Here is a 21354-nt window from a genome sequence, read left to right as displayed (position 1 = left end):
CCGGCCGCGGGGCGCGGCGGCTCCGCGGGGCGCGCGGGCGGGGCGGTGCCGGGCGGGCTCTGGGCTCGGCTCGGGCCGGGCACACGGCCGGCGGCCCGGGAGGAAGCGCCGGGACTTCCTCCGGGGGAGGCCGGCCCGGGGGCGGTGCGCGCCCCGCGGGGAGCGCGGCGAGGCGGCCGCACACGGCGCGGAGGAGGCGATGCGGGCCGCCTGGCTGCTGCTGCCGGCGCTGGCCGCCCTGTCCGCCTACTATGTGTACCTGCCGCTGCCCGGCGCCGTGTCCGACCCCTGGAAGCTGATGCTGCTGGATGCCACTTTCCGGGCGGTGCAGCAGGCGGTAAGGCGACCCCGGCGCTGGGGAGGCGGGCGGCAGCCCCCGCGCCGGTACCGGAGGCGGTCGGAAGCGCGGTAGCGGTGCCGGCCCGAGGCATCTGCGCAGCGAGCGGCCCCCGCACAGCCCTCCCGGGCCGGGGTCCCGGGGCTGCCTTGTGGCTGGGGAGTGCCCGGGTCGGTGACATCGCGTGTGCTGCGGGCCGGAGCTGCGGCCGGTCCCCCATGCAGGAGGAGCGGGCTTGTGTCCCTCTGTAACTGCGACAGCGGCAGCGCCGCGCAGGACAGCCCCGGGTGTCACCTCTGTCCGTCCGTCCGGCCGGCCGGCGAGCGCCGCTCGGAACCGCCGGCTGCCGGCGCTGCCCGGGGCTCCCGGCACAGCCTCACCGCCTGCGGCTCGGTCTGGTGTGCGAATTGCCGGCTCTCGGTCGGGAAAAAAAGAATTAGTGGATTTTAATCTGATCCCTGTGCCTTAGGGAAAGAGGACATACAAGCTCTTTCAAATGTAAGACTGTCTTGATTTGGAGTCTTGTTACTAAAGAAAACTCTCTGGATGCTTGCTTTTTGTCACAGAGCAGTTGTCACTTAATGATTTCTCCCTTATTTTCTGCCAGCGTTTTTATGCTGACATGAAACAGAAAAGAGATGGCAAATTTTCTGATAATGACTTCATCTCTGAAGTTTGTTTTCTTCTAATATTATCCAGTCTTTCACAAGGACCGATCAGTCATAGACAGGACTGATATAAGGCAGAGTGTATGTGAAAATTAAAAGTTGTTTTGATTTAAATTTCAGTTTACTGGATTGTTTTGAAACGTGAAAAAGCTTGTATTTTGAGCAGAGGATGATCCCTTCAAAAAGGGATTAAATGAGTTAGTGGACAGAGGGCTCATAAATGGACTAGGTGGGAGTGTACCCGCTATATTCTTAATGCAGTAATGGTGAGTAGTGGGAAGCATGAAGACAGTGACCCCCATACAGTGTCCAAACTTGTATATTCTGCCTAAATAGCTTCTCTGGTTGTCACCTTTGGACTCAGAGGCTGGGACTAAATGGATCACTCGTCTGATTCCCTGGGACATCTTATGGTCCAATTGTATAGCTGAATCAAGGCATGCCTCTGGGTTGAAATGATAAAACCTGTTTGCTGTACAGATAAAACCTGGTCACTTGTATGTCCTCCTGTATGAGAGGAAAATTATGCAATAGTTTAAATTCTGCAGTAAAATCTATGGCTTGACATTCACTTGCTCCATGTTTTAACTCAACTGAATTGCAGGTGTTCACCTTGCCCAAATTCTTTGGTAGGTAGGGACAGAAGGGCCATAGTGCCTGCACAGTGTGCTGCCTGCAAAACACAGAGTCATGGTTTGTCCAGGAACACCTGAATCAAGGCCAGAACCTCTGGCTCAAGGAGACCTAACTTTAGAAAATGGTATGACTGTGGCTATATGTATGTATATTGCTGCTGCCTCAGCTATACATTCAGTTTGTTTATGTGGTGTCTTGGGTTGTAGATGTATTCTGGTGCCTCTAGCTTGGAGGCTGAGGAGTATCTCTTTTTGAGATATTCTAGAGGTCATAATCCCAGGAGGAGCTGGCAGGACAAAGCCTGGTGGGTGCCAGCTGGAGCAGGCTGGTGGCAGGACTGAGGTGCCCACATCTGCCCCACTCTCTGGGGCAGGGAAGACTTTGTTAGGGGAAAGTGGGCATTTCTTAGTTGTTTACATCTCTGGCCTTAGAAATAAAAGCTTCAATAGTGAGAAAAACTACTAAGCAAGTAACAGTTCCTGTAGCATAACTTGCAAAACAAAGGGACAAGTGAGTTTTACCCAGAAGCATGAAGGAGGTGAGTTGTTAGAGGTGCCCCAGACACACAGCAGGTGAGCCTTGGGGCATTGGTTTCTGGAGAGAAAGAGAAGGTGCTTTCCAAGGGTTCAGAAGTCTTTCTAACACTGAGGCAGCACAGTTGGGAATAAATGACTGTCATTAGGTAGGAACTCTTGTGAACCAAAGGTAGGATTGTAAAAGTTAAGCTTGTGTATTTACTTTGTTAGGCAGCTTTTTGTATATATATATATATATATATATATATATATATATATGTGTGTGTATGTATAAAATAAAGTGTATGTCCTTTTCCAGAGGTCAGCTTCCTCTTTATTTCTCTATCAGCTATTTCAAGGCCAAATGGTTTAACATTTCTCTCAGTGGGACTGCTGAACTTTCACCCACTTCTGAATGTATTTCAGCTTGCTGTTTATTACTTTGCTTTATAGGTCTGATAGCTGACAGAAATACCTTTCTAATTTTAAAATCTCTGAAAGGTATTTTTCCCCACAAACTTCAAGTGCTTCAAATAATTTAATTGTCTTTTGCTTATTTTGAAATGGATTTGTCAATACTCTGATGATTAAGTGTGACCATCTCTCATTAGGGATAATGTGTTTATTTGCTCAGTGCATTAATAATCACTGTGAATAAAACACAATAGGGCTGTCACTGGCTTCCAGTGTACTAATGATAAGGTTTTTACATTTGCATGTAGAGTTTTGTCCCAGGCACCTATAAATTTCTTTACAAGCTTGGGACTGAGTCAGTGTCCTGGCTCAGTGTGAGAATCCAACACTTAGGTATAATCAGGTGGTTTAAAACGTGTGTCGTGTTTATAGGGCAGTTTCTTTAAGCAGGTTTCAAAACATACTACAGAAGGGAACTGATACTACTAAAGTATCAGTTTAAGTCTTAAATTGTGGGGAACAGAGGTAGAAAGAGCTGGAGTGCTTATCTGAGGTCACAAAAATTCCAGTGAAGGAGCTGAAAACTGAGATGACTTTCCAGAGCTTTGTTCCTGTGCCCTCTCTAATGCCCTGTGCTGCTCTGGACGAAAACAGAGAAACTGAGACTTTAATGATATTAATGAATTGATGTGAAAATGCTTACTGAAGAAAGGGTAATTTGCTCATCACCTGTCTCAAAATGGGCATGGTAACATTTTAACATGAAACTGATATAAAACAATTTGAGGTTAGAAATTAAAAACTTGTATACATGCATATATATACAGGTACATCAGAACTCAGCTTCACTGAAATTTGGGAAGCCACAGAAAGTTAATTACAGGATTGAGCCATAGATTTAACCATAGTAATTTTTTCAGTGGGTGTCTATTTACAAGTGTCTAGAGCAAGAATTCATAATTCTGCTGTAACAGCAGTATTGATAACAGGCATTTTGACTTCTTCCTCTAACCACTCTCCCTTAGAAGAGGAAAGAGAGCAGCACATGATTATTCAAGTCCTTTGAAATAAGTTACTTCTGAACATCGCTGTCAAGACACTTGCTATTCTGGTGCATGGCAAGGAAAGAGGAATTTTTTGGAATTGGGACAGCTGTTAGCAAAGGTTTGGAAGGATAAATGGGTTGGCATAGGGGCCATCAGATAGATGTATATGGAAGAAAGCAGGCAGCTGTACAGGGCAGAAAACTTCTCATCAGCCAAGTGTTTCCTTTGTGCTTCTTCTCCACTCACTTTTGGAATAAAATCAACCATGGGATATCAACATTCAGGAGTAAAGAAAAGAGTTGTATTTCTTTCTAACATTTCAATTTATCTCTACCCACATATTTCAGAGTGTGTGACTTCTGGACAGATATAAGTCATAGTTGTAGGCAGTGCAGTAAGTTGTTGATGGTTCTGGATGCAAGAACAGTCTTAGAATTGATTAACAGTAAAACAGGTTTTTAGTTATGGAAGGTAGGTCTCACAGCACTGGCACCTGAGCAGAAACTGAGCCCCACTGTAACTCCTGCTTGCAGGAACAGGTAGCTTATGTTGCTGTAAAAGCAGATCATCATGGTTGAATAGGTATGTGAGCAAAATCTCACATTAAAACATAACTAGATTTTGTTTCTAATTAAGAAATGGAAAAAACAGTCTTCCTGGTTTCTTTTTAGTTCTAAAGGAAATTAATAAAACTAAAAGCACTTGTCTTTGAAAATTGTCTTATCTAATAGTATTAAAAAGACATGTTCTTTGCTGGGCAACAAGACACTTGCATTGAGAAATCTTTTTGTAAAATCATCCTTAAGTAGGGTAAATTACCCAAGATGCACACAAAGCAATCTGTTCTACACACAGCTAAATGTGGAAATGATTGTGTTTATTTTTCACTAATCTGTTACTGACTACAGACATTGTCGTTGGCATTTTGGCCTGTAACGTTTATAGAAGTGTCCTTTTCAAAGCAATGCCAGAACTGGCTATAGTGTCTGTGTCTTTTAAGGTAAGAAGTTGAGTTTTAGACAGTTCAGCCTTGCAGTTCCAGCATCATTACTCAGTTGAGTCATGAGTGAGATTTGGCTGGCTCCCAAGTAGTGCTGGATGTGAAAAGAGCCTTAGCTGTTTGCCCAGCTCCTGATGCCCCCAAAGCCTGAGAAGTCGGTGCAGGACCTTGGCTGTGCCCGCTGGGAGGGCGCTGGAGGCAGCAGCTGATGCCTCTGGAGGGCGGTGCCTTTGTGCGCTGCAAGCGCCTCCTGGCCTGTCGCAATCATTCGTGCTAAAGGGCAGAGCCAGGGTTAGCCCAGGAAGTCATCTGAGGACAGAGTCCCAATGTGCTGAGTGGAGTTAGAGGTAACTGGACATTTGCAACAAAAACTTTTGGGTTACTTTTTTGCAATAGAGAACACATGGTGAGAATGGAATTCAAGTCCTTGGGGGGTATGAGTTTCTTCATTAAATTGTGAGCTGAGGAGCCAGTAGAAGAATCCATATAATTTAGGGACAGATATTGGTGGTTAAAGGTGAAGTAATGGTGCCCCACTGGTGCAGCACTTTGTTCATTCTGCCCTGACTCCTTTCTTGGTTTACCGAAAAATTTCTCCTACATCAATTAAATCTTTCAGTACCTGGCACCCCATATCAAAGAGTTTACCAGAAGGAAAGTGTCAGTCTTGAACAGTTCAGTCCCTTGGGAGTGCCTTCATAGTTCTTATGAAGAACCTTAAAATCTCAGTCATGGGAATGTCCTAGCAGGATAAAAGGAGATTTTGCTGTAGTGGAAAAACCTGCAGCTGTGACCCAGAGCGAGCAATGTACTATGCCTGTAGCTGGCATGGCAGCTCTGGGCCAGTTGCCCACAGACTTTTTATTTTTATACTGTCTCCTCTTTCTTTCCTGTAGTCTCTTTACTTCCCCCTTTTCCTTATGCTTTCTCTTCCTTTCCACTAGCTTTTAGTATTGCAGCACTGTCTGCTTTCCCTTTTAACCAGAGAACATTTCTCTCCTCTCCTCTCCTCTCCTCTCCTCTCCTCTCCTCTCCTCTCCTCTCCTCTCCTCTCCTCTCCTCTCCTCTCCTCTCCTCTCCTCTCCTCTCCTCTCCTCTCCTCTCCTCTCCTCTCCTCTCCTCTCCTCTCCTCTCCTCTCCTCTCCTCTCCTCTCCTCTCCTCTCCTCTCCTCTCCTCTCCTCTCCTCTCCTCTCCTCTCCTCTCCTCTCCTCTCCTCTCCTCTCCTCTCCTCTCCTCTCCTCTCCTCTCCTCTCCTCTCCTCTCCTCTCCTCTCCTCTCCTCTCCTCTCCTCTCCTCTCCTCTCCTCTCCTCTCCTCTCTCTTTTTCTCTCCACATCCACACATACACATAATCCCCAAATATTTTGAAGTGTTACATTTGGTAAGCTGCAGCAGCCGTGCAGGTTGTAACTGGGAGGGTGGTAAAAACCACAGCTACCAGCAAGGATCAAACCCATTATTGCTCACATGAGACGAGCTGTTCCAGTTTAGCCCAGATTCAAGGTGATCCAGCTGCTGCCAAAAGGGCTGGCATCCTTTCTCCTGCTCCTCTCTCCTGCCTTGGGCTATCAGTAAGGTGACATGACTGAAGTTTAGTGTTCCTCTGGCTCTGCTGGGTTTGTATTTAACTGGTGCAGCAAGATCGTGCTCTGAGGCTTCTGGAGGCACCACAAGAAAGGTGCCAGGGAATAACAGGCATCAGGATGGGCAGGACTATCCTTTGGGTAGCAAGGTACTCCTAGAGGAGAGTTGGCCATCCACATCTTCTGCCAGAAGTATTACTACAGACTGCTAAGATGTGATAAGTATTTTTTTAATATTTAGAGAGACGATAAGAAGAAATTTATTTGTGAGAACTTCGTACAAGACTGGCTCTTTGCCAGCAAAAAGTGCAATCCTGATGCCTTGTAAATAACAAGCCAATAGGCTGATTAGGCAGATAGACTAACAAAGAATCCATCTGATAAATGCTTGGCAGAAAAACTGCCCATGCCCGATAAATAATTAGGACTGTTGCCTTTGTGTGCTGATGTGGAAAGCATCTCTTCCAGGTTTCTGGATTCTTGGAAAGTGTGGTCTATTTTAGGAGCAATAGGCATGAAAGGGCATGGTGGGTTGCAGATGGCCAGGGTGCTCTGTAGTTTGAAGAACAGGGCAACACACTTCTTTGTAAAAACCCCTAACTAGCCTTGAAAACAAAACATTCCTGACTCCAGGGAACATGTGGTAATCTTGTCTACAGAGAATGCAAACTGAAGTGGGAGAAAACAAAAATGAGATGTCTATTGCAGCACAGTCAGGATAAATAAAATCTACAAAAACATTCTTTTCTTGAGCAGTATTTCTAAGACTGCTTCACAGTGGTTACCTCCCCTGAGAACTTCCACAGGGCACAGAGAGGATCAGATCTTCATGTGGTTACATCAGTGGCAGCCAAACAAGTTGTGTGCCAGATTATTAATAGATGTATTGCTCTTCAGATTTCAAACTAGTCCTGGGGTTTCCTGTGGGAATTTTAAGTAATGGTGGGAGAAAAACATGGGCTGAAACTCGGAGACGCAAATAGCCTTGAGAATTCAGCATTTCTTGCTGCCAGGTGGATATTTTGTGTTTCTTCTTCCAGAGAAAAGACTTGCAGTATGAAGAAATGATGTCCCATCCAAAAAGCAGCAAACAGTTTGAAATTTGGATTCCTACCAAACCATCTCAGCAGGGTGATGTTAGCACAAGTTAAAGCAAGAAAAAAATGTAATTTTTTAAAAATTCTTGTTTTGGGAATGGATTCCTTTCCCAGGTCACATAACAGCCCATTGTATTTGGTGTAAATTTTGGAGGGGTTTTTAAGTACCAAACATTTTTTTTTTCTACAGCAGCCTGCAGTGAGAGCTGTGCAGGGCCTTTCCTGTACAGAACCTGGATGAAAGCAAATACTTCAATTTTTTTAACATTCAAACTAATTAGGACAGAGAAAAAAATTACTTGTAAGAGATTGTGGCTGTAAGATCTTCTTTGGAAGAGAGGATCCTGAGTGCTTCAAAGCTTCCTTTTATTCTGGAGGGGGGTGTGTGCAGATTTTGTACAGATTGAACTGGCAACTATCTGTTCTTCAGCAGGTGAATGTGGTTCGACCAGTAGCTGGGTGACCCTGCTCACTCTGTGTCAGCATCTTGAATTCTTTGTAGCAGGTTACACTGCACTGGTGGGACTGGCAGAATTCACACTGCCAAGTGGGCCTGTGTAGAAAAGCCCTATACAACGGGACACCTCTTCTTGTTCCAAGTATTTGGTACCTGGACGTAAAACAAAAGGTCCCAGCTGACAGTTTTGCTGGTGGTAGTGTTCCTACAGGCATATGTTAAATATATGTGTTAATTTTACCTCCCAACTCCATTGCCTTGCCTGAGAAAGTTGTACAAAAGGCCTTGCTGGTTATCCAGTTTCTGAGCTCAAAGGGGAAAGACCTCCACTACTTTTCCTTTTAAATGGTCACTCTGGACACTGTAGTCCCTGTGGTCCTTTGGCTGCCCTTTGGCCACCCCTGTGCACCATCCAGGGCATGGGAACAGGTATGCACTACAAATAGTGAGCAGGTCATGTGTGGGGAACAGGTCATGACCATTTCAAAGTGGAGGAGTGCCTTGAATCCCAGTAGTGTTTGCTGAGAGAAACAGGTTTCTAATTGAGTCAGAGTAAAATTTTAAAAATAAACATGAAAATAAAAGTCCTGGATAGCTAAAGGGGATAAAATCTGTCTCCTTCTACTATAAGGAGACAGAAGGATCAGATCATTCTTCAATTTCATAGTGTTTTTATCACATAAAAAAGTAACACACTTGAGTCTCTGGGGTTGGAAAAAGGTGTTATTAACCTACTGCTGTTCTTGACTAGTGTTTCAGATCCTTCTCAGTTCTGCAGGTAAACACAGGACAAGCCAAAAAACACCATTCCTTTAAGACTATTCCTGTTTCCAAATTTCTTTGCAGCCCTTGGGAACTTTTCTTAATTTGGAAGTAGAAAGACTTATGCTTTGCAGTGGAACAAGAGAAATAATCTGCGTTTTTGATACTTTTCCACCAAAAAAACATCGCCTGTGTAGTATTGCCCTCTGGTGGCACCAGTCTGAGGAGCTCCATAGGTCCCCTAGTGGAACATAAGGGTTGTTCCCTTCCAAGGTGTCTTTCATAGGATCTGAGTGTTTGTTCATGGCTGTGATCCACGAAGTGCTTATAGTTTAATTTTATTTTTCCACAGAAAATCTTCTATGGGCAGCTTTTTGGTTTAATACAGCTTTAAAAACATTAGGGGTTCTTGATAAAATTTCATTTTCCAGTGAATATTGTTAAGAATCATGTAGGACCTGCCCTTTGAATGCAATTGTATTACACGTCAATGTGGTAGAATATTATATGCTCTGAAGTAACAGAAATTTCCTTTCTTCTTTTCCCCCCACTAGTGTCACCTGATTCACTACCTGAGACTCAGCCATCACTTGATAGTTCTGAATTATTTGATTTGCACCTTTGACAAGCTGAAGTCTGTCTCCTCTGAAGACATTAAAATCACGGATGCAGTTTTTGATGGCGTGGAAGTGAGAGTGTTTGAACCTCCTGCCAAGGGAGATGAAAGCCTCAAGCGCAGCGTTGTTTACATCCACGGAGGGGGCTGGGCCTTGGCAAGTGCAAGTAGGTGTCTGACAGTAATTAAATAGCGTTTCAGTCTGCTTTTCTCCTAGCAGGAGAAGCCACAAGCTCTTTTTCCTGCCAGGAATGGCAGTTTTGCTAAGATGTACCTGAATTCAGTAGTGACTGTCTCAACTTCGGTGGATCAAGTCTAAGGAGAGAGGGAGAAAAATATTATGAACACACAGCAGAAGTGCATATCTTACTTGCATGTGAGCTCTTAAAGGAGTAAAAGGTTAATTTTATTACGTCTAAGAGGGGAAAAATAGCTTATTGATTAAATTTCTGTGATGCCAGGGTGGGCTGCTTAGGCCAGTCCCTCACTTTCTGTGGTAATGTGCAAAAATCAGTTCTTGGTGATCAGGTTCCAGTGGCTGCATATAAGGAAATTACGTGGGTTTGCCCCATTTTCAGAGAATAATTAGCAGGAAACTGAGCTGATCTACACTGCATGCAACAGCCTTGCTAATGTTTGGTTCTTAAATAACACCTACCTGGGAATACACGCTGCTGAGCGCAGGCAGGAGGAGTCTGAGGGAAACAGGTAGAGGTTGGTTCCTCTTTGGGTTGTTACTTAGGGACTACAACCACCACTAGCATAATTGCCTTGAAATGTAATGCTGTTTACTCCATTTACTTGGAAACCACAAACATGATCAGGGGAAGTGAGGTACAGCTATAGGCAGTGATAAGGTAACCACTGATTGCTTCCTTGCTGTACAGGAGGAAAACAGCCTTGGAAGACAAAGGGCTTGTGGCTCCTGTGGCTGCTCTGGGATCCAGATCTGAGAAGAGTCTTCTCCCTTTTCCTTCCCCATTGTTCCCATGACATCCTGTAGTCCATAAAGCCCTGATTCTGCAGCTTCCTCTACAGACAAAGAACCTCAGTGGATTTTTACAAAATGATACAAAACACAGACTGTACTGATTGCATTTGGACTCTGGATGTACAAGTCATTTAGACCATGATTTGAGTGAGATTTTAGGTTCCTAAATAACTTTAAAATGTGGCCTTCACGTGCCTTTGGAAATTCCGGTCTCTTTGTCCTGTAGCAGTTAAACATTTTACTCCTCTTCCTACAGAGGAATTCTGCTTTGAGATGGATTTTCTTAGACCTGCCTGAAGGATATTTGTTAACCTCCTGCCTGCATCATTTGTTCTGTAATAGTTTGCATATGACTCTTGTTGTGCAAAAGTTTATATTAAATTGCTGCACTTTGTCAGGATGATTATAGCTTGGCTTTGTCAGATGTATCCCTGAGTCCAAGGTGCAGAAGTTAATGACACAATTGCTACACCTAAATTTTAATTTCTCAGATTGGATACTTTAGAAAACGTTTCATGTCCTAATATATTTTATAGTACTGGGAACCAACAATTAAGTAACTGGAAAGGAACAAAATTAAAGATAATCAGTCCTCTGATAAATAGGATAGCTGTGATTAATCCTCCCTTAAATGAGTAGCTCAGCTGACATTAATAGGGCAACTCATTTGAATTAAAGCAATGCATGCTGTAATAAAATGAACCACAGGCAGTGACTCATACAGCAGTAACCCCCTCTGGATGTAAATGCCCCCAGACCACTGTGTGCCTTAGATTTTGGCCAACTGAGAAAATTGTGATAGGTGGGTGAAATGAAGTCACCAACAAACAGATGAGGAAAGGCATTAGACTGCAGGATTCTGAAATTGTGATGAATTACCTTCCTTCTGCTGTAAGGAGCATGGATTTGGCACTTGAGCAGTTGTGGGCTGATCTCATTTATCATTTTCTTTGGTAATAAAATCTGATGGATTCTATCTGTGTGATAGCTGTATGTTTTCTGAGAAAGCTTAATGACAGCTTTGTGACTATTGACTCACTGTCCCTAACACCATGTCCTTCTCTTCCAGGAACAAGCCTTTACAACAATCTCTGCAGAATCATGGCTGAATCTCTGAATGCTGTTGTTGTCTCTGTTGAGTGAGTAATCTAAACTGATCAAGTGGTTTTAAGGTATTAGAAATCTCTAACATAGTTCTTTTAGCTTCTCTTTCCATAGTGGCTTCTCTATAAAGCTGTAACTTGGACAGTAATTTTCTAGACTAGCCTGATACCTTTATCCTTTTAAAATTAAAACAAATTGGAGTGGTATCAGAAATTCATTTGGTTTTCTAATTATTTTAGAATACACTGTGAGGTCTGGCAGTTTCCTGCTGCTCTTGCAATCTCCCACTGTTCCAGTCCTCTCTTTTAAGCCTTGTGCTTCCTTCAAGAGCAGAAGACTGCCAGACAACAGAGCAGGGCTGCTTTTTTAACATGTTAAACAATTCCAAGGCAAACAAACCTCTTGATTAGCTAAATACATTACCTAGACAACTCCAGCTTGATTGGTACTGTTCCCATCTTTATTGTCAACTTCAATATTTTCTTTTTTAAACCCAACTTGATAAAATGACTCAAGTTTCCCACCTGCTGTTCATTACATACCAAGCTTTGGGATCTAATTGCAACTTAATTATATGGAGTTGATGTTACTCATTTAATGCTTATTATGGCGTACTTTAAAGGACTGGGGGGGTGGGTTTATTTTTTCTTACTGTTTTGGTTTCTTATTATTAGAAACAAGGAAAACTACAAAAGCAGCTGTTGGTTATTCCAGACAAGCAGCAATCACAATATTGAAAAGTTCCTTATTATTCCTTTTCTGATTTATGCTGGTGTCATTCTGTCTATTGCTCTGAGTCACTATTACCTCTTCTCCTTAATCATTACATCCTTCAATCAAGGGGTATGTATTCAATTAGCCAAGTCTAATTGGATTCCTTGTTGGTCTAATTGCACATCTCACTTTCACAATCTATGCACAATTTGCTGTTTTGCAAGGAGCTCCCAAAGGACACCCTCAGATTCCTGTGTATACAAGATATAGATTGCTTTTTGACAGCAGGTCACAACTGGAGTTTGAAAGTTGGAATCTTAAGTTTAAAATTTACTCTGCATATGAAACTTCTTTAGCTTACAATCTAAAGATATTTTGAGTCAGAGAACTGAATTTTGGTTGGCTAGGCTCTACTGAGTAAAATCTGTAAGTTTGAAAAAAAGTGTAAAATCTGTAGTTTGAAAAGCTGAAAACTTTGCTTTGTACCATAAAGCCCAGTAACAACTGTTGGATGTCAAATTATTCAGTAAATACAAACAGATTTCTCCTGCACTGTTATTTAGAAACTGAGGAAGAGTCATGTGTGGGATTCAGCTGCTGGCTCTTCCTGGTAGCTGTTTGCTCTCTGTGCCTCCATCCCCCACCTGCCCGATGGCTGTATTTCTGCTCCTCTCCTTGATACAGGAAAGGAATTATTGCATCTGTTGCACTGGAGAAAATTGGCATTGCTTAATTTCTTGGCTATTGTTCATTTCATGGCACAGAGGGATAGCAAGGTTAATTCTCTCCTGACATCAGTGAAAATTTGGGAAGCAGAAGTGCTTAGGTGTTTGGCTCAGCCAAACAGGAGCATGTTGGGCGTGTATGATTTACTCGCCCTCATCTTAGTTAGGTGGGAATTTGGATCAAAACCAGGCAGGGTGGAATGACTCCCTTGGCAAGGGAGTCTTAACTATTGATTTTTATAATGCATTATGAAATCCTCCATTGTAAATTCTTGGAAAGTGCTGCACAATTTTATACTATCTTGGTATTATTCATGTTTAGTAGGTTCATTTTAATTTTTCCAAATTAGAACACTAATTATAAGATTGAGTCTTACATACATATTACACACCTCCTACCTCTTCTGTACTATTTGTCCTAATGAAATACTTATTTCCAGTAAGGGTGATCTGATATCACCTGTAAATCCTAAAGGAGAGGTACAATAACACCAGTACAATAAGACAGAGGTAAGAATTGTTTCTCATCCCTTTCCTGTTGCAGATACAGGCTGGTGCCTGAGGTGTGCTTCCCCGAGCAGTACCACGATGCTCTTCGTGCAACAAAGCATTTCCTGCAGCCTGATGTCTTGGCTGAGTATTCAGTGGACCCCAGTCGAATTGCAATCTCTGGGGACAGTGCAGGAGGGAATTTGGCAGCTGCTGTGTGCCAGCAGGTAACATCCACTGAGTGTTCTGTATTGCACTACTGCAGTCCAGCCCAGAGAGGCTGGCAGGGTCCTTGTGCTGCACCATCACAAGGTGATGTGCCACGCCTGAAAACAGAATGGTAGAAAGCCAGAATCTGTTAATTTTCCTTCTGTAAAGTGACTCAGTCACTATATGAATCACATAGGTTGTGATGTGTTGTTACAGTCACAAGTTGTTATGGACCAGAGTTTAGGAGCAAGTAGCTAAATTACTTTTTTTAACCTATTTTGTTGGTGAAATCCTTGTTTTTCCAAGTAGGCATAATTTCTTAATACTGTTACCTATTTTTAGATAATTGTCTCTGGAAATATGCTTTTATTTCTTTCAAATACAAATGAAGGACAAAATATACAGTAAATGGAGCTTAATTCTTCTGTTAAATTGTAGCATTTTGCAATTTTAAGGAAATTTCTTTTGTGTATCTGCAGTTTAAATGTAATCTGAATTTGATCTAGTAAAGAGTTTAAAGGAGACCCGAGGCAAGTAATATTTTTCACGGTTGAATGAAATATTATTATTATTATCTTATTTCCATAACCATTAGTGATAAGAAAGCAGATACCATGTCCAGACAACTAATTATCATGACAACCTTGCAATATTGAATTAGGGTGGAAAAATTAATAAGAGACAATTACAATAAAAACTTCAATATTGAGGACTGATAAACATGATAGCACCACATTTTGGAAAGAGCATTCCTAATTCGATTTCCTGATGCATAATTCTTTTTAAACCAGATGGGACATGATGGGGCACTGGGTATCTTGTGTAGGAGATGAAACAAAGAGTTTGCTGACTATTCCAGTAAGGCAGTCAGGGGGCACTAAATTTGTAATTGGTAGACTTAAATCAAATGCAGGTCAAGTGAGACACAGGGAGGTGCTTCTGCACCAGGTCAGTCTTTGCTAGAAAAAATTGTGGATGCCAGCAATCTACATTGGCTGAAAAGAACCCAATTAGATCAATTCATGGAAGAAAAATCCATTAAAAGCTCTTAAAAGCAAGAGTAGCTCCTTTGATTCAGGAAATCCTGCTGTTCAGCTGGGCACTGTGTTAGAGAAATGCCACTTTACACATTTATTTTTTTTTCTTACTCCCTTTAATAAACTGATGTCACTGGTTTCTTTTGGGAACGGGATGCTGGATCTGCCTGAATGGCCACCTTACAAGAGGAGAAAAAGATCAGGCTGCTAATAATTCAGACAAAACAACCACATTACCTGTATAAGAGCAGAGTTCACTCTAAAATTGTCAAATAAATCTTTGCTTTCCTAAAGTTCCACATTGATACATGTTTACCTTCTTCATAACCTTAACTCCATCCTGTGTTTTTCGCACAGCTTAGCAAAGATGAGGATTTGCCTGTCAGACCGAAACTGCAGGCCTTGATTTACCCAGTCCTCCAGGCCTTTGACTTCAACACACCCTCCTACCAGCAGAACATGAACATGCCCGTGCTCCCTCGCTACGTCATGATCAACTACTGGATCGATTACATCAACGGCAACTACGACCTGGCTCACGAGCTGCTCATCAACAACCACACCGCGCTCAACGTGGGCCAGGCCCTGTCCTTCCGCGCGCGCCTCAACTGGACCTCCCTGCTGCCTCCCTCCTTCAAGAAGAACTACAAGCCCGTGGTGCAGAGCACGGGCACGGAGGCCATCGTGGAGCAGCTGCCGGCGCTGCTGGACGTGCGGGCGGTGCCGCTGCTGGCGGACGACGCCACGCTGGCGCGGCAGCCGCGCACCTACGTGCTGACCTGCGAGAACGACGTGCTGCGCGACGACGGCGCCATGTACGCAGCGCGCCTGGAGCGCGCCGGCGTGCCCATCACCCTCGACCACTTCCACGACTGCTTCCACGGCTGCATGATCTTCACCGTGTGGCCCACGGATTTCTCGGCCGGCGTGCAGACCAGGAACAGCTACATCAAGTGGCTGGATGAGAACCTGTGAAGGGTGGGCTGCCGTGGCTGCCATGTCTATTCTGGAGGAAGAGCAAACAATCAAAAAGTGCACTTTTTCTGAATTCTGACTTCACTCTTAGGCTGCAGACCACTAACTGCAGCATTTTCTAGCTCCATTGGCCTTGCCCAGTAAGGAATTTTGAGAAGTATTTTTTTCCAAACCAGTCTTTTTTCCACTTTGTCCCAGATGACTACTGCCAAACATAAACATATGTTGAGCAGGGAGATCAGGATTCCTGCAGGATTTTTGCTTGGCTGCAACTTTCAAGCTTTGACTCTTAATTAGGTACAAAGGCCCTGGCTTTGAAGTGCTGTGAGATAAATCCTAAGATCTACATCTACTTCTGAATATGTAAAAAACGTGAGCTAGTTTACAGCAGTGTTAAGCATCTGATGTCACAGTGAGAGCCTTGGGCAGCAGGGCCATGAATTTGAATGACAAGCACGGATTTAGGTGTTGGCTTTTTGCCATAGACAAACAGCTCATTTAAATTTTTAAAAATATTTTTTGAAAAAGCTCTTCTAGGCAGTTAAAATGATGCTAGATGAGTCTTAGCCAAACCTGTAATTCAGCTTTGGAATTTGGTTTTTACTACCTTTTAATAAATATATTTTAAAAGGTACAGGACTAAATATATTTTCAATACAAAGTATGATAGCATACACACAAATAGGTAAGATAAAATATTATGTGTAGCAGCAGAATCCAGGTTTCCTGTGTGAGTGACCTTCAAAGCTGACTACTTATTTGGCTAAAGAATGTGACTTCACCTGTGTTTAAAGCCTCAGTTGTATGACCTACTTACAGAAAATACTGACCTTACTACAAATAGTCTGCTGTGTGGTTTGCACTAATGTTTGTAATTAATAGTAGAAATTTTTGTTCATTGACTTTTCTTTTGTGTTTATAGTTTTTATTTCCTGCTTCGTGAAAGGAGGAAAGCAAGCGAATACAAGTGGGCTCCAGTCTATACAGAAGATTTAATTCTGAGCTTTGCAGCTGAGCTTTGTCTGTCTTGTAGACTGCTCTAGGTAAGATGATCTCACTACTGGGCAGCAAACATGTGCAGTTTGAGCCAGTCTGTGAAGTTCAGACAGGCAGGACAGGGGAAAGAAACCACTTTGTGACTGTCTATTGTCCAGGCTGCTCACAGCTTGCGGAAGTGAAGGTGGTGTCAAAAGCCCATAGGAACAGAGGAGAGAGTGGGAGATTAAATTCATCCTCAGCTTTACCACAGACTTCCTGTGGGTCCCCAGGAGAACAAGGTCATCTCCTCATACCCCACTTCTGCAAGGGAGGCAGTAATTTCCTACCTCACAACAGAGCTGTGAAGCTGAATTCTCAGGCGTGGGTGTAGCACACGGATGGGAATGTGACTGCAGGCACTCAGCAGCTCCTATGGCTTTTGACTTTCCATCCTCCTCCAAGAGCTGGCTCAGAGCAGCCTGTCCCACATCAGGGATGCTGCTGGGCTTGGGTCCTGCTGAGCAGTTTGCTCCCCTCTGTCCTGGTTGAGGTGAGGCTTCTTAGCCCTTGGAGATCATGACAAAGGCTATTTCATTAAAGTATTCCTTACAGCAGGATTCTGAAAAGTTCTTCAAAAAACTCCATCAGGTTCTGGTAGATCAAACTGCCTTCTGACATTTAAAATATATACAGAGCAGTCCCCTTTCACTGGGATTTAAATTAAATAGGAGAATGGCTTTGCTGAATCACTGCTTCCTGGAAACACCAGGTTGTTAACGTGGTTGTGTGTATTAAGAAAAACCATTAACGAGACAAGGCCTGGATGTCAGCTCAGTCATGCAGGCCAAAACTCATTCCCAGCATAGTTCACACGGAGATCACAAGGCAGAGCTTTTTCAGCTGTGGCCCAGATTCTTCTTCCATTTAGCATTTACAAAGACTTGGTGGAATTACAGCAACCAAGTAACAATCTGAATCAGAATAAATTTTGATCAAGAAACCCAATTAACACTGCAGAGGAACTAAAACTTTTTATCAGGATTTTAACCCTTTCCTCCTTTTCCCCATAAATACAACTTCATAGATTGTATGCTTTGAACGGACAGCAACTAAAGTTATATCCATTCAAAAGACAAGTTACTAACCTGCCCCAGAGTCCTTTCCCTTTGTATGGAGACAGCAACATTTACCTGACTTTAAACTATGACTAAAATAGTAAAAAAAAAAAAAAAAGTCACTGTACTGAGTTATAACAGGCTTCTTCCTGAATTTCCTGCTTAAAGAGTAAACCCATGTCAGAAAAGATAAAATTTATATCTACTCACTGTCATTAGTATAATATATAGATATACTATGATTATACATCATAGTATAACTGTGGTACTGGAATAAGATGGTTAATATTCCTAAAAGTCTTACAATATTTAGTTTTCCTGAGAGCTTTTTGCAAAGCTTTAGCTCAGCATTTGTTTATAGCTAAGTTATACGTATCTGTTCCGAATCTAAAATATAATTGCTGCTGTTTTTTTTAACTGAATTGAAAGGGAGAGCTGGAATATATAAACATATGTATATATATATTCCTGGAGTGGGTTGTAAATTTCCTTCATGCACTGAAGCACATTGAAGTCTTGGCACAAGAAATAAGTAAGTTTATAACTGGAGTGAACGTGTTTACGAAGCCATCAGCAGCCTGGTGCGATGGCCGAGATCTCAGCACCACGTGGGTGTGATGCACACTGTTAACTACTTCTGTCAAAGCATCTGGACTACTTTGATCTTGCAGCCACGTGGTTTAATACCTGAGAGCTGCAGAGATACCTGAGGGATCCTACAACATGCAAAAAAAGAGGTCTGAGTTCCAGCTCTAAAAAGACAGAGCACTGTCTTTTTAAATTCAGTGTAACCCTTGAACTGAGTTAGTCCCAGCCCAGCTTTCCTCCTCCTGTGCTCTGGTCTCCTTTGCACGCAGTCCCCATGTCCCAAATTGAAAGTTTAGGGTTGTTTCCAGCTGTGTTGCTACAAACTTCTAGGAACTGACTCAGGGTTACAGAAAGCAGATGCTTGGTAGCAAGAGATTAAGATTAATCCATATTACAACACCTGGATTTGTTACTGTGTTTTCATGCATCCCCAGGTGTTTCCTTGGGTTCATCTTGCACCTTCATCCCTTGGTTATTTCACAAAGCAGTTTAGGACATGATGTAGGATCAGAGCAAGTGTTTGTAGCAGTATTTCACCTGTGCATGGTAGAGTCTTTTCAGAGAAGATGTTCAATAAATTTGTTTTCTTATCATGATCTTGGCTTTTGTAGGTAGCTTTTCTTCCCCTTCTACAATTAGACACTATTGAAAAAATATCTTGTTCCTGATGGCTATCAAAGCATTCAGAAGACAGCTTTAAAAAAAAAAGGCAAAATCAACATGCATAACAATCTATACTCATTCTTATCCTGCTTTCATAGACCTGAGAACTATATTAGTGAGTCCCCCATATTTTGACTAATATTTGCAAGAATAGATGGAGATTCTGTCTCGTTGGCTGAGGACCTCTTAAAGGATGGGTGTTCAACATTTCTGTAAGCCCAGGCCTCTTTCAAGAGGTTTCATGATGCATAAAAATCACAAATAAGTTGAATTTCATAACCTTCATCTAAGTAATTTCAGAACTGCTTTCCCAGTCAAAGCAGAAAGGCCATTGTGAGTTTTAACACTTACAAACTAAATAGAAATACTTTCTCTTTAAAACATTATTTTGTAATATTTGGGCCTCTATATTTTTTAATCTCTTACCAAACTGTAGTAGAAAGTTTTAAAATAAAAATATTGGAAGCAGGTAAACTTGAGTTAAACCTTTTAAGCTGCTATGATCTGTAACGATGATATTGTTTAAAAATTCCAATACCAGTTGGTTTAATGTTCTCATATTTATGATGTTCAAAAGCCCAACATACAACAGACTTGATGTGAATGCATTCAATACCTTTTGCATGACTGGTTTTTGCTTTTTGTCCCAGAGCAGGGGAAAGATTTGTAAGATCTCATTACCAAGTGTAATTTGAGATGTGTTATCAAAATGAAGAACAAATAAATAAAGTGAAATATACCTGTGATTTATTTTATTTTTCCTGGGACCACTGGTTTTGTATTTCCGAGCATTTCCAGTCTGATTTTTGATTGTTTTCAAGGCAGGAGACTTCTGTGTGTCTGTGGGCTGTGAGGGTCACCTCCCTGTACTTCATTTCTGCCAAATGATTAATGGTGACCACATCTGTTGGTGCTGAAGAATGGACGAACCTGCACTTCTACTGCTGTTCTTCTTGAAGACAAACAGCAGAACTCACATTCTTCATTCTGATGTATAGACACATTTTTATGTGTCTATAGGTTATGTGTATGTTTGAAATCTGGTTTAACCAGCAAAAGTCCAGGTTCCTGTTTTATTCCTGTTTGCCTTCCTTTCGCATTCTTTTTTTTTCTGACCTGCAATCCATTTTCTGCCCCAGTTCTCTCATTTATTGATCATTGCAGCATTCCTTTTGAAATATCCTAATGTGGGGAGTATTCCATTTTGTCTAGCAGGCTCCTGTGCCTTTCACAGAATACAAAGCCTTTATCCTGATGGAAAAAAAAAAAAAAGTGGTGGGGAAAAAATGCTTCAAAGGACTTACAACCCTATTTTTTAAGCTCGCAAGAGTCATACTCCTGCTTGCATGAAATTGAATGCATTAAAAACAGTCAGGGCCACATAAAACATTTTTTTTTCCAGCAGTGTTTTCTCAGATGTCATAAAACATCTGACTGTACAGGGCTTGCAATGCAAGGCAGTTCCTCTCTCAGCTGAGTGTGGCTGTGACCGCATCCCCTGCTTGTCCCCATGCCCTATTTCCCACCTCCCACCCTCAGCTGGAGCAGCAGCAAGTGCCTCATGGGGCTGTGCCTGATCCAGGTGTGCCTGACACAGCTGGATCCCCAAATCCTCCTGCATCCTCCCTGCCTGGGTTCTGCTCCTTGCTCACACTTAGAAAACTCTTTGGAGCTGGGCCATGTTTTATTTTGTTCATCCTCAGGGGAGACACACGTTTTCTCCTCGCTCTTACTTCCAATTTTTCTGGCACTAAGCCAATGGCATTTACTTCTTTTATAAATGTCACCTGAATAGCTGGCAGCACATCATAATATGAGACTAAATTCATGCCTAATGTAAATCTAATACTTTTTCCAAATTATTTTATACAGAATTTTAGAGTGTTTATCACCTATTCAGCAGGAACACAGGCAAAATAAAACCAAGAAAAGAAACACTGCAATGGCTACTTTGAAGCTGCTTTTACAGAAACAATATCTTAAATAACTTCTTCTGATTTTATAAAATGTAGAGAACACTCAACACTTCTATTACAACAACTATTCATTTCTGAGCAGAATCTCAAACCCCAACACTTCCCATCATAAGACGGTCTAGGGGTATAGGAGAAGCAAAATTTGTTAAAGGAGAGGATAAATTTTATATTAAGAGACCTAAATCAGCAATAATAATTGGTGTTATAGGAAAATCCCTCTCCCACAAACACTGGGCCGGTGTCAGGACAGGTGCAGTACACTCAGTGCCATTGAGAGCTGGGATTTGGGGTGTGGTGAAGGAATAAAGGGAATTCTTCCTGTTAACCTAGTAATTTCACCACAATCTAAGTCCACTCTGAGATTTTTAGTTAAAAGACAATCATTTGCAGTGCAGCCAGCAGAGGGAGCGTTAAAAGCAAAGTCTGGTGCAGAAATTTCTAAAACCACACCGACAGAGAGTGTTGTTGTGGGAACTGCACCAGAACGTTTGGGGCAGCCCAGCCGTGACTTGTGAATTCATGCACGGACAAGGCAGGAGAGTCATGCCAAGGGGGAATTACTCAGAGTTCTTGCCAAAAAAACCCAGAAACAAAACACAAACCAAAACCAACCCCCCACAAAAAACTAAAACCCAAACAAACAAGCACCTCGTAACCA

General features: G+C 42.4%; 1 protein-coding gene across 1 annotated transcript; it reads left to right on the top strand.

Moving 5' to 3' along the window:
- Nucleotides 1–158: 158 nt before the first annotated feature.
- On the top strand, nucleotides 159–19595 carry NCEH1 (neutral cholesterol ester hydrolase 1). Its single transcript, XM_030954820.1, has 5 exons — nucleotides 159–337; nucleotides 9070–9298; nucleotides 11192–11261; nucleotides 13210–13381; nucleotides 14759–19595. The coding sequence occupies exons 1-5, from the start codon at nucleotides 200–202 to the stop codon at nucleotides 15374–15376; spliced, it is 1227 nt and encodes a 408-aa protein (XP_030810680.1). The 5' UTR covers nucleotides 159–199; the 3' UTR covers nucleotides 15377–19595.
- The last annotated feature ends 1759 nt before the right edge of the window (nucleotides 19596–21354 follow it).

Source organism: Camarhynchus parvulus, chromosome 9 (genome assembly GCF_901933205.1).
Source record: "Camarhynchus parvulus chromosome 9, STF_HiC, whole genome shotgun sequence".
Lineage (NCBI taxonomy): Eukaryota > Metazoa > Chordata > Aves > Passeriformes > Thraupidae > Camarhynchus > Camarhynchus parvulus.
This window is presented reverse-complemented; position numbering and strand designations above follow the sequence as displayed.

Bases quoted from the DNA above. Each gene is read 5' to 3' on its own strand.
- NCEH1 (XM_030954820.1), top strand. From the start codon at position 200: ATGCGGGCCGCCTGGCTGCTGCTGCCGGCGCTGGCCGCCCTGTCCGCC. The intron at 338-9,069 runs GTAAGGCGACCC...TCCCCCCACTAG, and splicing joins TCCGGGCGGTGCAGCAGGCG to TGTCACCTGATTCACTACCT. The intron at 9,299-11,191 runs GTAGGTGTCTGA...CTTCTCTTCCAG, and splicing joins CTGGGCCTTGGCAAGTGCAA to GAACAAGCCTTTACAACAAT.